The sequence below is a fragment of the Triturus cristatus genome, chromosome 9, assembly GCF_964204655.1.
Source record: "Triturus cristatus chromosome 9, aTriCri1.1, whole genome shotgun sequence".
NCBI lineage: Eukaryota > Metazoa > Chordata > Amphibia > Caudata > Salamandridae > Triturus > Triturus cristatus.
In genome coordinates this window covers 861,542,890-861,560,628 of record NC_140592.1, presented here as the reverse complement: position 1 = coordinate 861,560,628, position 17,739 = coordinate 861,542,890, and the positions used below count along the sequence as shown (strand labels likewise).

Sequence of the window (17,739 nt, the reverse complement as noted above, 5' to 3'; positions counted from 1 at the left end):
CCGTTTCCCGGTGTTGGGGCATCGAGAGTCCAGATGGAGACTTACGCGGCGGCTTTGCAGGCCTTGCTGGCGTCTCCTCCTCCTTCCCCTCCTGGGGCGTCAGTGGATCCCTCGCCTTGAGCAGGGCCCTCCGCGGTGCCTCTGGTGGCTCCGGCCCGACTTCCATTTGAAGGTTCGCTCCTTTCTGCCTTGACAGGGGCTTGGAGGCGTCCTGCCTCCGGGGACCCGGTGCCGCCGCATCTTCTGCATCGGCACCTTCCGACGCCGCGTGACCCGGCGTGCCTGTCCATTCACCCCTCAACTGCCAGTCCCCTTCTGCGGACTGCTTTTCCCTCCCTGCCGCCCCTGTTGGCTCCGCCGGATCCAGGCTTGGAGAATGTGGTGCTGTCGGGGTGCAGCTCCTCTGGGGCACCTCCTTCAGGCCACAACGTGTCTGCCTCGCTGCAAACCCCTGCGGGGGTCCCTGTGGTGTCGCGGGAGGTCACTGGGGCTTGGGTCGCATCCCCGAGCCCCCCTCGGTCCCTTGGCAGGGTGGTCTTGTCTAAGGCTGAGGTGACGCCGCTACGGCGCCGGCAGCAGCTGGACCGTGCGGAGCCACAGGGGTCAGTGGCCCCTCCGGGTCGAGGTCGATGGCAGACCCCTAGTCCCTCTTCAGGCCCCTCTCTTACCGCCTCACAGGCGGCTGCCCCATTGGAGGGCGAGTCGGAGGTTGTATCGTCCCTGGCTTCGCCACAAGGGTTGCCGGGCGACCTTCGCCTTCTTCTGGGCCGCGGCCGGCAGAGGGCTTCGGGCCCATCCCCGGTCCCATCCCGTTCCCCCACGCAGGTGGTTGCCTCGGCGGGGGTCGGGCCGGCACCGCTCCGGGCCGGTGCGGCTCCAGCTCTACTCCGGTCCCCGCTCCGGTCTCCGGTGCGGGGTGACTTGGAGTTCCCTTGCCCGGATGGCGCCGGTGTCCTGCCTCAAGCAGCGGACTCTACGGCTCCGTGCAGGGGTCGTACCGCGGATTCGTCTTCGACGCTCCTTCTCCGGAGGCAGGCTGCATATTGGTGTCGTCCTCCCGGAGACTGTTCGCCGTGTGGTGTCCTTTTCACCGGCGTCAAAGGGTGGCTTCCCGCCCTTCCTGAGGCAGGGGTGTTCGTCGGAAGAGCGGCAAGTCCCTCATTCTTCGGCTCCTCCTGCCTTCCAGGTCTGGCTCTTGGCCGCCTTAGTTTGCAGCCGTCGCCCACAGAGGAGCTGCTTTCTCCACCGCCGGGCCCTACGGATGCGGGTGCGGCCTTCACTCACACGGTGTCCACGGCTGTGGGCATCTTACGCATGGGTAACCCGGTGGCTCACTTTCCGGCGGACCATCTGTTGGAGGTCCTCCACCAGGGCTCTGGTGGGAGGGAAATCTTGCTTCCATTTGAAGGTTCGCTCCTTTCTGCCTTGACAGGGGCTTGGAGGCGTCTTGCCTCCGGGGACCCGGTGCCGCCGCATCTTGTGCATCGGCACCTTCCGACGCCGCGTGACCCGGCGTGCCTGTCCATTCACCCCTCAACCGCCAGTCCCCTTCTGCGGACTGCTTTCCCCTCCCTGCCCCCCCTGTTGGCTCCGCCGTCCAGAGAGGCCCACTGGCTGGACACTAGGGGACGCAACATTTTCGCCTCGACCAACGCGGGCCCTTAACATCTTGTGTGTGCTGGCTAGGGCCTCCTCCTGCTTGTGGGACTCGGCTGAGTCTCTGTGGTCTGCAGCGTCCCAGGAGTCTGCTCAGATGGATTTGCGGCACCATGCATTGGATGGTTGGGAGCTTGCAGCGTTTATTCTCCGCTCCGCTCTGGACGTCTGAGGCGGTGTGCCGGGCCATGGCTTCCTCAGTCGCTCTCCGTCGCCATGCTTGGCTTCGGGACGGCGTCTTCCCCGAAAATATTCGGGAGAGGCTCATTGATCTCCCATTTGATGGCAGTCTGTTGTTCCATGTCCCGGCCGACTCCGCCATCCAGAGGCATTTGGCAGGGCTCCGTCCTCCTCTGCCTTGTCCTCCTCCTCCGTTCCCTCCTCAGTGATTTCTGAGTTAGGGTTGCTTTTGGGCCTTCTTAGGCCAGCGGTTATGGTTGTGGAGTAAGTTTTTCTGGCCGTTTACGTCCTTACTTGGGACTTTGGCATTGTTGGCTGCTGGACGGCCCCTTTGTTGTTGTGTGTGAGTTCTGCAGGAGTTGTTGCGCAGACTTGGCCCTGAGATTGGGCCTTCTGCTTTGCTTGGGCTGCTGTCAAGCCTGTAGAGGGGGTGCTTTTTTTTCCCCGTAGTTCTTTTGTTTCTTCCTCTGCTGCGGAAGTTCTTCCAAAGAGGGTTCCCATATATTGGGACTTCACGTGCCCTATGTTGGGTTATGTTAGCTGTCATATGGCTTGTGCTCTGCTGGAGGGTTCTGGTCGCCTTCGGGTACCTGTTCTCCATGGTGTTTACGTAGTTTGCTTATGCTTCCTGAGGTCGTGTGCGCGGCCACTCGTGGTGGTGGCCCGGACCTCTCCTCTCCCTGCTCCCGTTTCGCAGTCTGGGATGTCCCTGTGTTCTCCCTTGCCAGGTGTTGCCTACTTGGTCTTCCTGGGGCCTCGGGCTGTTCTTCTTGCTTCTGGCCTCGACTGCCGGCATTGTTCTGGCTGGCAGGCTCCTCTCCATCTGGAATGGGCTCGCCTTCTTGTCCTTGGTTTCCTTGGGCCCTCTAGGCTGCTTCTTCTTCTTCCGTCTTCCTGTCATGGCATTCGGCGGAAGCTATGTTGCCTTGTGGGGGAGTGGGGCGCTTCGGCCTCTCCATCCTCTGCTGTGAGTGTACAAGCCTCTTCATCCTTCCTTCCCTCCTACGTCCCCTTGGGGTCGGTGAGGTTCTGCTTGTGGGGATTCCCTTGTCCTGGCAGGGGCACAGTTCTACCTGCTCCACAGATTTGGTCCCCTGTGGGGCCCTCTGTTCTGCTTTGGCTGGTGGGGTCCTTTCGCAGACCCTTCTTCCCAGGGGGTATTGCTAGGGTATCTATTCTACAAGAAGGAATCTGCGGCTAGTAGTCTCTATCAGATGTACGAGTTACTTCTCTTCGGTAAAGATGTATCTGGTAGAGACAATTCCAGCGGCAGATGCCTTCACGGCCCACCCTTCCTCCCCTGTTCTGCGAGGACCCTTGGGTTGGTCTTCGATACTCGCCTCCTGGTGGGGGGCTGTGTCTCCTGTGAGTGCCTTCCTTGTTCTTGACGGGTGGCTCTGTCTGGGGGCGGTTCATTCCTCCCTTGGTTCTTTGGAGGATGGGGTTTCAGTGCGCTGGTGCCCTGCTGCTCTGGCTACTCCAGGTTTGGGGGGGGGATTGCTTCAATCCTTGTCCTCCCTTCCTTCCATTGCTGTCCTCTGGTTTGAGGGTCCTCTGGTCATGTCTTGCTCTTGTCCTTGTGGGTGGTTGCCCTCTAGTTTGGGGTGGCTTGGTGGTTTGTTGTCCCTGTCTGTCATGGAACTGGTCCCCTTCCTTGCTCAGGATGAGTGGATGGGCTTCCTACGTGTGCCATGACTTTTATGCCTGTTCTTCCCTTCGGGGCACAGGGATGGGAGCTTGTGTATGTGCGAGCAGGGTGGCTGCGCAGGTTTCTGCTTGTTCTTCTTTCCCTGCCCTTGGGGTCTGCGGTGTTGGCACTACCCTTGTGGTGGTGTTAGTCACTGTTCCTTTCCAATTTTTCTGCTATTCGCTCACTGTTCCCACGCTCCCACAGTTTTTTATCTGGTGGTTCCGCGTTGTGGTGCGGAAAAGTTCTCTGTAGAAAACTGACGTGGGCGCGCCGGGGCGGGTCTTATATGACCTCGCTGACGTCACGTGTGCGGACGACGCCTGGGCGGAGTCGCGTGATGTCGCCCCGCCCCCGGCGCTCAGGGATGCTGTGGCAAAAAGTTTCCGGCTCCAGTCTCACGTCTGGGGATAATTCTACGTGAAGGAATCTGCGGCTAGAATCGTCTCTACCAGATACATCGTTACCGAAGATAAGTAACTCGTACTTCAACAATGAGTCACAGAACTTTTTTTTTATGTGGAGGGCTTCCCATTGTACCAGGGGAATCCTATTTTCCCTCCTATGATCCAGAACCCAGGGACGACCTGTGGGATGACTATGATGTTGATTCCCTCGGGCAACGCAAACCCTAATCTGTACTCATCAAAACTTTCCCCACCTAAAGAACTGCCTCGTACCACAAGGTTATACTATGGCCGCCTACTTTTAATAAATTAGATATTTACATCGTCCAGGAGAGCAATGACTTACTGGTTGAAACACTTTCAAAAACACTTTGCACCCCCCATTTCCTACCCTTGCTGAAGGAGATGCTCTAGACAGTGCCTGAAACCTTCAAAGAGCCAGTCCAGGCTCTGGACATCACACCAAGGTTTGACATGAAAAGCAAACCTTACCCAGTGACCCAACATCTGTAGCCACTTTCCACCGGGCTCCCTCAGGGTCCACAAGGCATGAAAATGCACCAACGCCCAGGGTACAGGGGGCTGTGCGTAAACATGCTGTTCGAGGCATATGAGCTGCAGAATTCACACTGTGCATAGATCGCCATCTGGTGTTGGGCTCGGATGCTTGCACCTAGTTGTTGTTTTGGAAGAAGTCTTTGTAGTCCCGAGATAGGTGACTCCTCCCTTGGACAATAGTGCGCTTGGGCATGGAGGCTATCCTCAGATTGTTTTTTTCCGTCATTGGGTTCGGATGTATCTTCTGTGCTCTGGTCAGTACCATGTTTTTCCAAACCTTTCGATGCGCAAACCATCAAAACTCGACGGTATTGTTTTCGTTGGCGTGCCTTTCGACTCGCTAACTCACAAACTCTATTCTGGTTGTCGACGCCGGCCGCTGGGCCTAGCGACGCCATTCGGGCCTACGGCTAATGGAAAGGACTCCGTTTAAAAAATGCCCCCAGTGTGGAGCTAAATTCCCACACAGCGACCAACACAAGGTCTGCAACCTCTGTCTCTCGCCCGAGCATGAGGAGAACAATTGTTAAGCCGGCGCCTCCTTCCGTTCCAAGAAGACTATCCGTGATCGCCGGGCTCGACGACACGTTATGGCGCAACAGGCTGCTGCGGTGCCAGAGGACATCTTCGATTCAATCCAAAGGGGAGTAACACAGGGAGACGCATTCATGAAAAGAAAGATTAGGCCATCATCAGGACAGGCTACATTAGTTTAGAGACGGCAGTGAGTTTAAGAGCGGTGTGGATCCGGACGAGTGCAGCTGTGTCAATGGGTCTCCGGCGTGAATCCGGCAGCGGTGCGTGAGTCTGAACAATCGGGCTTACGCCGGCCGTCTGATTGTTCAGACTCACGCACCGCTGCCGGATTCACGCCGGACCACTGCAATTGTCGTGCAGTGCCCTCCGAGATCTGGACATGATCGGATAGGTTGCCCTGATGCTGCGCCCACTGGAATTTCAGGTCCCACTGCAGAGCCCGCATGGCATGTTGCACTAGCAGGATGCAGGAGGCCATCAGGCCCAGGAGCCGGATGGTCATCCTCACTGAAACCCGGAACAGAGGCTGAAAGATTGGAATCATAGTCTGAATATTCCGAACTCTGTGCTCGGGAGGATAAACCCGAAACAGCGTCGAATCCAGAACTGCTCCGATGAAGGGGAGCTTCTGAGAGGGACTCAAGTGCGACTTCGGCATGTTGAGGGAGAACCGCAGCAAATGCAGGAGGTCGGCCATAGTCTGGAGGTGGTTGACGACTGCCTGGGGCGAGCCCGCCTTCAACAACCTGTCGTCAAGGTAGGGGAAGACTGACACCCCCGACCTGCGCAGGTGAGCTGCGACCACCGCCATCACCTTCGTGAACACCTGAGGGACACTGGTTGCCGAAGGGGAGCACGGCAAACTGAAAATGCTCCTGGCCTACCGTGAACCGCAGGTAACGCCGGTGGGCCGGCAGGACGGGAATGTGAAATTCTGTAGTAGGGGATCTCTGTGTATAGTCATAATCTATGAATAGTCCCGCCCATGTGCGGGGACCCCGGAGCAATCAAAATATCTCTTAAGCTGTCCTGCATTTGCAAACCTGCAAAGACACTTAAGAGACAGACAAAATAATACAGCCTAATAACAATATGGCTGCACTGGCCAGCACTTCGTCTGAAGTGAACACAAAAGCCAAAATAAAGTATAAATGTCATTTTTATTCACATCTGACATGTTCCTTTATTGTATCTCACTCCCTTCACCAAAATCCCTTTAAACAATAGAGAGGAAGGGGTGGACAGACAAGCCCTATAGGCTGTCATTATGTGTCTGCTAAAAGGATACAGTGCCTTTAAGGAACTCTCCAGAGACCCCCGGTATCCCAGGATGCACAGCCAAAGCAAGTTACTTTCAGTTCTTTTTTCCGGCTCCTGCTATCAGGACCCGGGAGCATTGAGCTCTACCCTTTTGGGTGGATGTTTTGGACTCAAATTGTTTTTTTGAAGATAAAAGTTTGTTCATTCGACGTCTAGAGCCTTTCTCTGCTGCATCCTGTAGTTTGATGCAGTTTGCCCACTCTTAACATGACTTTATTTGATAAATGCCCTGAGTGTGGGAGGAAAATGGCCAAGACGGACCCACATGATGTCTGTATTCTCTGCTTATCATCTTCACATGTCCCTGCTACATGTGACATCTGCAAGACCTTCTCCAAGAGGACCCTGAGGGACAGAGAGAAGATTCGCCTTCAGGGACAGGAGAAGCAGAGAACAGGTGGTACTTCTGGGCATGGATGATCTCCTTCCCCATCCTCTGCCCATGCTTCAGCCACTGGAGGGACCTCCGGGCAGAAAAAGGAGCAGAAACGACGCCTACCGGCCGGAAGATCCCGTTCGACGTCGACGGCGAGAGGTACAGCACCGGTGTGTTCGCCGTCGATCCAGGGCTCTGGATCTCGGCGTCCTCGACGTCGAGAGAGGGGCCGGCGAGACCTAGGACTAGGTCGCCGTCGAAGGCTTCACAGTAGACGTCGACACACCATCGACGTCGTACTGCGCCCCGCAGACAGCGCCGCTCGCCGTCGAGGCGAGCCCGCTCGTCTCCTTCGCCGTCGACTCATAGGTCGACGACATCGACGCGGAGACACCGGCGAAGCGAAGGAGATCGCCGTCGAGGCGAAGGAGATCGCCGTCGAGGAAAGACAGAGGACGCCGGTCGACGTCGAGGGGACGCCGTTTGCGTTCGACGGCAAGGAAAAGCCGTACGAGGTCGATGCACAGTTCGACGTCGAGGACGAGATCCCCTGGTAACACTTCTTCAGTGATTACGATATCCAGTCGTGGATCTAGGAGAGGAGGACGCTCTCCCTCGTTCACTTCGGCCTCTTCACGGGGTAGACCCGCAAAGAGAAGGGTGGACCGAAGTCCGGACAGGGCTAGTCCGGGTTCTCCTGCAAGGAGTGATGGACGGAGAGAGTCTCCAATGGACCCCCTGCCACTGCCTCTACCGCGGCCGCAACCTCAGCCGCGGCCTCAAAAGCCTCCTACGCCTCCTCCTCCTCCTCCACCTGACCCCCGGCTCCCAGTGGTGCCTCCTAAGCAACCTACGCCACCTCTGCTACCACCGCCTCCGGTGCCACAGCTCCCGCCTTCTCCTCGGCTACCAGTGGCTCCTAAGAGACTGAGATCACGCTCTAGATCTCGCCGGAGGTCACGGAGCAGACACAGATCGTCCACTCACACACGGCATGGACGACGGAGGTATAGATCTCGATCCAGAGGCACGAGGTATTCAGACTCTTCTGGCACTGGACGGCTTTCCCCCACGTTATCGGAAACACCGCCTACTAGAATCTCGCCAGTGGATGATATTGCCACTTTCCAAGATGTACTGATGAGAGGGGCGGCAAAATTGGGAATCTCAGTGAAAGTACCAGTTCCCCCTACCTCTGTGATATTCGAGACATTACACAAGGCGCATCTATCACGCCCCCTCCTCCCTTTGGTTCCAGGTCTGGAGGAACCAGCCATGGAGGTCTTCTTGACACCGGCCGTGGTGAAGTCTGCTCCCTCAAGGTTGCAGAAGAAGTACAGGGCCCCTGATTCGGACCCGGCGTTCCTCAGAGTGGACCCTCCCCCGGACTCTGTCATTGTGGTTGCGGCTAGGAAGCAACATGCCACGTCGCCCTCTTCAACAGCTCCTCCGGATAAGGAGAGTCGCAAGATGGACTCCTTGGGGAGGAGGATGTGCTCTACGTCGGCCACGACTATGAAGGCTGCTAGCGCCTCCGCTGTGCTGGGTCGCTATGACCGATCACTATGGGACTCCCTGCAACAGTTTGCTGACTCCCTGCCTAGGGATAAACGGGAAGACTTCCAGGAGGTGTTGAATGAGGGCATGATGGTTTCCAACCAGATCATCAGTGCAGCGGGGGATGTGTCATTGCTGGCGGCCCATGGGTACTGTCATGGAGTACACATGAGGAGACATTCCTGGCTGAGACTTACCTCTCTAAAGCCTGAAGCGCAGCAAAAGATTGCTAACTTACCTTTCTCTGGCACGACGTTGTTCGGGTCTCATGCGGATGACGAAATGGCCTGCATGAAGGCCGAAGCAGAAACCCTAAAGGCCGTGGGGTTGGAAAAACCCAAGGAACAGAAGAGATCATTTCGTTCCTATGACAGGCGTTATTCTAAGCAACGCGGCCAAGGGCGTCAGTCTGGTCAACAACAACACCAGCAACAACAGCAGTTCCCGAGGCAGTCCTTTCAAAAGCGCCAGAGGGGCAGAGGACAGCATCAATCCTCGTCGGGGAACAAAGGCCCGGCCGGGTCGAAGCCCTGAGAGGTCACTTCCCCCTCATCCGTTACCCGCTCCGGTGGGGGGAAGTATTCAATACTACCTGGCAGAGTGGAGAACAATAACTCAGGACAAGTGGGTGCTGAATATTGTTTGCAATGGGTACAGTCTTCGTTTCACCAGCCCGCCTCCACAGGTCCCACCAGTGCGCTCTCCCTACATGGTGCGAGAGCTCCAGTGGGAGGCGGACATTCTGTTAAAGAAGAAGGCGATAGAGACTGTTCCTTTGAGGCAAAAAGGAAAAGGTCTTTACTCAAGGTTCTTTCTCGTCAGAAAAAAGGACAAGAACGAGTTCAGGCCTATTCTAGATCTGCATCAAGCAAACAAGTGGATCCGCAGAGAGAAGTTCCGTATGTTGTCCCTGCATCAGATTTACCCTCAGTTGCATCGAGGAGACTGGCTGTGCGCCATAGATCTGCAGGACGCTTACTTTCATGTGCCGATCGCACAAAAGCATCGCAAGTTCCTGAGGTTTCTGGTAGGCAACAACCATTACCAGTATACAGTACTCCTGTTTGGTCTGAAGTCTGCACCAAGGACGTTCTCCAAGTGCATGGCAGTGGTGGCAGCACACTTGCGGAAGAACAAAGTGTTTGTGTATCCCTACCTGGACGATTGGCTGATCAAAGCTTCCACGTACCAGGAAGCCCAGTGTCATTTCAACAGGACAGCTGCCTTGCTTCATCGCCTGGGACTGCACATCAACATGACGAAGTCAGTGCCGATCCCTGTGCAGTGTCTCCAGTACTTGGGGGCCTCAGTCGATACTTTGAACGCAAGCGTGTGTCCTTCGGAGGAGAGACGCTTATCTATCCGTTGGAAGGCCCTGCACCTCCTCTCAGCCCACTCTCCTGCAGTGAGGACGGTGTCCTCTTTACTGGGGTCGATGGCTTCATGCATCTTTCTCACCCCCAATGCACGTCTGCATATGAGGCCTCTGCAGGAATGTCTGGAGGATCAATGGGACCAGAGGCGGGGGCGTTGGGAGGACAAGATTCATCTGTCCCAACACGCTCTACAGTCTCTGAAATGGTGGTGCTCCTCAGAGAATGTCTGCAAGGGGACTCCCTTTCACAAGGATATTCCGGTCCAGACCATAGTGACCGATTGTGAGAAAGTGGCTCTGTATATACTGTTCCCTAATAGGTACAGGGTGTACAGAGTCCACAGTCCCCCAGAGGCTGATAGAGGTCAAAGTTAGGTATGACCTTACTCTCAAAAGTGGTAGCTTGGTCGAGCAGTAAGGCAGTACCAGAGGACAGTGCAAAAGCATTTATTGTACACACTCAGTCAGAAAATGGTTTCACACACTCAATAACTGAACTCTAGGCCAATGGTTTATATATATAAAATATATGCTTGTTTTATTTTTAGAACCACAAAGGGGGTAAAAATATACTTTCTCAGAATGAGAGGCTGAATATAAATACTTTTGTCTCAAGCAATACATTTGTGTAAACAGTCACAGTTGGTTGCAATAAACAATCCTATTTCCTAAACATAACAATGCATTGAGCTCAATGGTAAATTCAGGTTATTTGTAATAAATTACTTTTCAGATTACTTTTGGAATTCCAGGTCTGGCTCCTAGAACCAGCCTTGGGTCAGTATTCAGAATCAAGTGATGAAAGTCGACTTAATAACTGTAATGATTTTTAAATATTATTTAGCTATTTCAAAAGTTAGCACTTAGAAAATATTTCAAAGAAAACATTCAATGGATCTCTATGGCAAGAAATTCACATTGCAGGTAGAGTACTTTATCGTTACTTTAGCAATCCAGGACTGGGTGCCTAGACCCAGGACTGGGGTCCTTATCAAAAGCAGGTAAGTAATTTCGTTTTCAGAAATGGTACGATTTTAAAAGAATATTTCAAATTTGCAAAAATAGACACTTAGAAGAAATTTCACAGAAAAGCAGACAATGGTTTCCTATGGGAGAAAAATGAGTTAGAGGTAAGTATAGTTGTGAACACTTTTCAGGGTCAGGGCTGGGCACCAAGATCCAGCACTGGGAGCTCACCTAGGAGCAGGTGAGTAAATTCGTTTTTGTCACTTGGCTGATTTTTGGTGAATTTTTGCAGTTTTGAAAAGTTCACACTTAGAAGATTTTTGAAGAAAAAGCCAGTCAATGTTACCCTATGAGGAAAATGAAGTTAGCGGTTTAAGGGTAAGTACTCGACTGGCAGAGTTGAAATTCCGGGCATGGACTCAGGGGTCCCCCAGTGTCAGGTAGGTACAGTTGGTTCACCCTCAGCGGTTTCAGGACGGCCGGGTGCAGAGAGAGTTAGGCCCAATGTTATCCTATGAGGGATAGGGGGGCCTTGGTTGGTGGCTGCTGTCTGGCAAGCCACGCGGCTGTGGGAGCTGGGCTCCTGGTCACTTACTCAGGGCAAGTGGGGAAGTAGGTTAGTGTAGAGTGGGCACTGCCAGGGCCACTCGGGCGGCTGGGTGCAGGGTGCTTTTGAGCCTTCGGGCGCTCAATGGAAATCAATGGGAATGTTCCGGTTTGGAAAAAGGCTGCAGGCTCGGGGACGAGGATGTTTCAGGTGCCACCACCACTTCGAGAGGTAAGTTGGGTAGTTTTAGGTTAGGTGGGTACCCCGGGATTGGGCACAGGGGGCCGCAGGGCGCCGGGTGCAGGGGTGCCTTTTGACGTCGGGAATCTTACCCTCTGGTTGATCGCGGCTGGGGTGGCACTTGGTTCTGAGGCTGCAGGCTTCTTCCGGGATGTCGAGGGGGGTCCTTGGGTGCCGGACTCTGGGTCACAGTCGCCGTGGGGTCGTCCTCAGGGTCTTTGTCCACTCCGGCACTGGCCAGGCTTGGCTGGTGCAGAGTGTGTTGGGTCCGCGGTCCCGGGCTGGTGCCAGGGATAGCAAATAGGTTTCTTGAGTAGAGCCTCTACTCGTGGGAGTCCCAGGGGCTTAGAGCTAAAAGGTAGCCAGGTCCTCCGGGGTTGGTGAGGTTGCTGGCCACGAGAGATGCCGCGCTGGTGCAGGTTCGAGAGTCGACAGGCCGGTAGGGCTGGGGCCAAAGCAGTTGGTGTCTTCTTCTCTTTTTAGCAGCTGCAGGGCAGGTCCTTCTTGTTCTTGCTCTTCTTGTAGTTTTCTATCTGGAATCTAAGGAGGGAAGGTTCAGGGTGCCCCTAAATACTAGATTTAGGGGCGTTACAGGTAGGTGAAGGCCAGGGACCAATGGGTCCTTGTCCTGGGGTGGGTACACCCCCTATCCTGCCTCTCTCCTGTGGGAGGGGGGCAGTAGCCTAATCCTGATAGGGTAGGGCCTCCCATCTTCAAGATGGCGAGAGCCCGGAGATGTGCTTCACCTTGCCTCCCCCACCTGAGGGGTGGGGTGGGCAGGCTGGCACATTCCCTGTCCTTGTATGGGGTTTCCGGCCCAGCTTCCCGCCAGAGTGGGGGGTTGCAGTGGCCTGGGGAAACTCCAAATGGCGGCCTGCCTTTGAAGCTTCCCTTTGCTCATCCTGGGGGAGGAGATTTCTCACCTCACCCAGGATGTGCATTGTTGCAGGCCCGGGAGAGCAGGGGCTCTCCCACCCAGGGGTCCAGCAACGTGTCTGCTGTGTGGCAGCCTGGGCAGCCTCAGAGCAGACGTGGATTGTAAGTTAGCTGTAAGGGGGCATCTCTAAGATGCCCTCTGGGGTGCTTAGTACATTAAATCCTACACTGGCATCAGTGTGGGTTCAATGTGCTGAGAAGTTTGATACCAAACTTCCCAGGCTTCAGTGGTGCCAATATGGTGCTGTGGAGCTCGTGTTTGACAAGCTCTCAGCACCATGTACTCTTAAATGACAGCACTGCACTTACAGTGCCCAGGAATGGACCCGGGTACTGTAGGGGCACAGGGCTCCTGCTCCTGTGCCCACACCATAGGCGTAATGCACCCAGCTAGAGGGGTGGCTGACACATGCCTTGGCAGTGTAGGTGATGGGCATGGTACACAGTGATGTGTGCCATGTCGACTCTTTGTTTTGTCCTGCACCCAGACACTCAGCCGGCAAGGGCAGTGTGTGTGTAAGGGTACAGGGCCTCTGAGGGTGGCACAATGAGTGCTGCAGCCCTTAGAGGCCTTCCCTGGCCACAAGGCCCTGGGTACCTAGGGTACCATTTACTAGGGGCTGACATGTGGCTAGGGTTTGCCAATTTGGAGTTTGTGTGGTTTAAGGAAGGAACATAGGCCCTGGGCACCTGATTGGCAGGAACCCAGGGTACACTCAATCGAAGTACATTCAGCAATTTAGCAAAAAGTGGGGGCATACCATGCAAGAAAGATGGCACTTTCTCACACCGATGCGTCTCTCCAGGGCTGGGGAGCGCATTCAGGCCCTCTTCAGATTCAGGGGATATGGTCACAGACGGAGATGACTTACCACATCAACTTTTTGGAACTCAAAGCAGTACACTTGGCCCTGAAGGCGTTCCATCCCTCCTTCAAGACGAACTCCCTGCTAGTTCAGACGGACAATACTACTACCATGTATTACCTCAACAAGCAGGGGGGCTCCCGTTCACGCACGCTGTCTCGGGAGGCACAGGCGATCTGGAATTGGCTGGTGGCCAGGAACCTAACGATCACGGCGACCCATCTGCCGGGAGTGCAGAATGCCCAAGCCGATGCGCTCCGCAGGCTCGTTCAGGAAAATCACGAGTGGGTGCTAAACGACGACGTGCTAAGAGACGTCTTCGCAGAGTGGGGCACTCCGAATATCGATCTGTTCGCTACGGCAGAAAACAGCAAATGCCGCGACTTCGCGTCCAGGTACTACCAACCAGGTACGCTGGGGAATGCACTATGGATCAGCTGGTCGAACAGCTTTCTCTACGCCTTTCCACCCATTCCCCTGATTCCGGCGATGCTGATCAAGCTGTCGCAATCCAGAGCCAGGATGATCCTGATTGCTCCGGAGTGGCCGAGGCAATGGTGGTTCACCGACCTTCTTCACCGGTCTGTTCTACCACACCGGCGCCTGCCGTGTCGGCCGGACCTTCTCACGAAATTCGGAGGACAGATGGTTCACCCCAATCTCTCGTCCTTGAGTTTGGCAGCATGGCTCCTGAGCTAGTACAGTATGGACACTTGAACCTACCTCAGAACTGTATGGAGATCTTGAAAGAGGCGAAGAGACAGTCTACGAGGACTTCTTATGCCTATAAGTGGAAGAGATTCTGCTTATGGTGCACGGCAAAGAACATTGACCCTACATCCTGTAAAGAAGATGTTATTTTGCCTTATCTGCTGCAGTTAGCTCAATCTGGGCTTAATTTTCAGTCTATTAACTCCCTCTTCCTATCTGTTGCTAGTGCAGTGTAGCCCCAGCGATTCCCTAGGCCTAGGCCTATCCTATTTCCGTGACCGTGGTCCTTATACCACTTCTTTAGTATATGGTTTGCGTGGCCCCTAGGGCCTAACTGTATTACTTACCTGTGTGACTTAATGTATGCTTAAATAAGACTGTGTTGTACTTACCTCGAATCTCATAAAGAGTGCTGAGGGTTTGACTAGAATAAATACACTTTATTTTATATATATATCTGTTGTGGTGTCCTTTCATTTGGTATTCAAGGGATTATATATGGTATCACAGCTGGCTTCACATGCCATTCAGAGTTTAGCCTAAGACTGCTCTTGTCCATGCTACAACTAGGATAGCTGGTCTATAAGGTTGACTTTACAACCAATCACCATAAGGGTTGTTTGGACTGATATAAGGTGTACACTAGAACTAGTGACATCATACATCAGGCCAACTTCTCACAAAGTCTCCGGTTGTTAACCGTTTCCCGAAAGGCATTACACACATGTTCCCTCCAGTTCCGTTCGTAATGCCCCAGTGGGACTTGAACCTTGTGTTGACCTACTTGATGTGTGCTCCCTTCGAGCCGCTTCACAACTATCCTTTGCGTCTTCTCACCTTAAAGACTGCTTTCCTGCTTGCTATCACCTCTGCCAGAAGAGTGAGTGAGCTCCAGGCCCTTTCTTCCAAACCTCCTTTCCTTTCTGTTCATTCGGACAAGGTGGTTTTAAGGACCCGTCCTTCTTTCTTGCCATAGGTATGCCCTTCCACATCGGGCAGACCATCACTTTGCCCACCTTCTTTCCGCCTCTGCATCCTTCAAAAGAGGAAGAGGGGCTCCACCATCTGGACACGAAACGTGCGCTCTTGTTCTATCTGAAGCGGACACGGCGGTTCTGGATGGATGACCAACTCTTTGTTGGCTACGTGGGCGCCAAAAAAGGTCGGGCTGTGCACAAGCGGACCATCTCTCGGTGGGTTGTTCTGTGCATCAAGGCCTGTTACTCATTGGCTAAGAAGGAGCCTCCTATGGGGCTGGGTGCCCATTCCACCAGGGCAACTTAAGCCACTACTGTCTTGGGACGCGGCGTTCCCTTGCAGGACATTTGTCAGGCACCTACGTGGGCCTCGCTGCACACGTTTACCAAGCACTACTGCCTTGACAGTCAAGTCCGAAGGGACAGCTTCTTTGGCCGTTCCGTGCTCCGTGACTTTCTGGTGTAATCTTGTTCGCAGACCCACCATCGGGGTTGGTAATGCTGGGGTATCTATTCTAAGGTAAGGAATCTATCACTAACGTGTCTCTTTCAGATGCACAAGTTACTACTTGTGTAACTATATATCTGTAAGAGACATTAGTTAGTGATCGATTCCTTACCGCCCCACCCATCCTCCCCGTTCTGCGAACTGGTTACTAGGGTTAATGTCATACCTTTTAGGGCCCTAGTTTTCTGCACCAATGGTCAGTATCTTGCATGACTGCTTTCCTGGCGCGGAAAGTCGTGTACAGAACTGACGTCAGCGCACATGGGTGGGGCCTAAGTACTCTCCATGGCGTTATCTCTGCACTTACGACGCCAGTGACTGACGCAGAGCCGCACGACGCCACCTACTGACGCTCAGGGGTACTGCTAAGCGAAACTTTCCAGTTCCAGTCTGACGCCTGGGGATATTCTAAGGTAAGGAATCTATCACTAACTAATGTCTCTTACAGATATATCGTTACACAAGTAGTAACTTGTGCAACATCTCATTTCGGAGCTATACGTCCTGCTCCAGCCCAGCCCGATCTGGTATAAATCCCCCTCCCAGAAGCACTGGGAATCTGAAATTGGCTGCCAACTCTCCCCGAAGGAATGGCACTAATATATGCCATCGAGCCCAACACACCACCTTCAACATAGTGAGCACTGAAACGGCCAGTAAACTCACTTCCTACTGGTACCTAACTCCGTTGCGACTCCATCGGGGGAATCCGGCCCGCAGTGACTATTGCTGGCGTCAGTATGAGGCAAAAGGTACACTCACACACCTACTCTGGGACTGCCCGGGGGTCACAGCTTTCTGGGCATCGGTACTAGACCACATTGACACTCACTTTTCCACCCAACTACCCAGATTTCCATTACACACTTTACTAGGCCTCCCTAACCCTCTCACTTACCCTCTCTCATCCTGCAGAGGGCGTCAGATTAGTATAGCGCTGGGGGCCGCTCATCAGACCATCCTGGCCCTATGGGGAACACCCACTGCTCCGATTCATGCGGCCTGGCTCCGACGGCTATGGGACATATTGGGGATGGAATAACTCACCCTTAAACTCACATCAGGGGCGAAACATTCAGAACCTGTTGGCGCCCCTTCATAGCCCCACTGACTAAGGAATTTAGAGAGCTGACCTGACCTGCCCCCGCTATTTTCGGTTACTGCCTCTCGCTGACTCAGAAGCAACTTGAATCACAGAGTGCACCCAGAAGAATTTTATAATAACCCTGACACCATATACTATATAGCAAGTGGTACTGGGGTTGGGTGGGGGGGGGGGAGATTGGGCTGGTTGGGAGGGGGAGATTGGGCTGGTTGGGAGGGGGAGTTTTTTCTCTTTCTTTTGTCTTTCTTTCTTTCTCTCCTTCTTTCTTTCTCTCCTTAAAGGGGTCTAGAAGTTGCATGATTACAATGTGAAACGGAGAGGCTCCTCTTATGATGTATACTGTTAATTTGACATGCAATGCGACAAAACAGATTTAAACCTAAAGATACAGGAAATACCCTGAGACTGTTGGACCTGACAGGTAACTGCCGCCCTGTACCTGAGTGGTCACTATGACTGGCTCCGAACCTGTTGTGCCATATCCAAGCGAGTTTTAGTAACCGTTCTAGCCCTTTGGCTCAAAACCGCTAAGCTTCTTGCAATGAATAAATGCATTCTGAAGATTGAAATACAGTGATTTCTACCGTTTCCCTTGCTAGTTTTGTCATTTTGGTGTCTACCTAAGCTAAAAATATACTATATTTTTACAGCTTGGTGTCAGATTTTTATTGAGTTGGGTTTCTTACTAATTGACTATTTTGGTACTTCTAAATGATTTACATGTGTTCCTTTAAATAAGCCTCACTGCTCGCTGCCACAGCTAACCTGGACTGAGCTAAGGGTTTTATTATAGAACCTAACTGGACCTGATGGAGATTGTTGCATTATTACATGGTGAGGTTTCACAACTGCACCACATAATAATCCACTTTCCCAAATGCCAATAAAAGCTTAAGTATAAAATGTTTCACATGGATATGTTAATGCTTGTGAATACCTATGTAAAAAGTGTGTATAATTCCTTGCTATCAATATTACATTGTTCACCAAATTTTATCTCCTTAAGTAACTTTTTATTTATTTATTTTTTTATAGAATATCCATGTATGGCTTGGAGGCTTGTTTGTCCCCGAGGCTTACATTACTGCCACAAGACAATATGTTGCCCAAGCAAACAGCTGGTCTCTGGAAGAATTGTGTCTGCAAGTTAGCGTTACAACTACTCAAAATGCAGTTCTGGATGCGTACAGTTTTGGAGTTACAGGTTGGTTTTATCGTACAGCTTACTTT

General features: G+C 53.2%; 1 protein-coding gene across 1 annotated transcript in view; it reads left to right on the top strand.

The window, feature by feature from the left end:
• Positions 1 to 17,739, top strand: part of DYNC1H1 (dynein cytoplasmic 1 heavy chain 1) — a 1,397,843-nt gene that overhangs the window by 1,311,297 nt on the left and 68,807 nt on the right. The window contains exon 76 of the mRNA XM_085626346.1: positions 17,545 to 17,713. Within this exon, the coding sequence (XP_085482472.1) occupies positions 17,545 to 17,713 (169 nt within the window). The remainder of the gene's footprint in view (positions 1 to 17,544; positions 17,714 to 17,739) is intronic.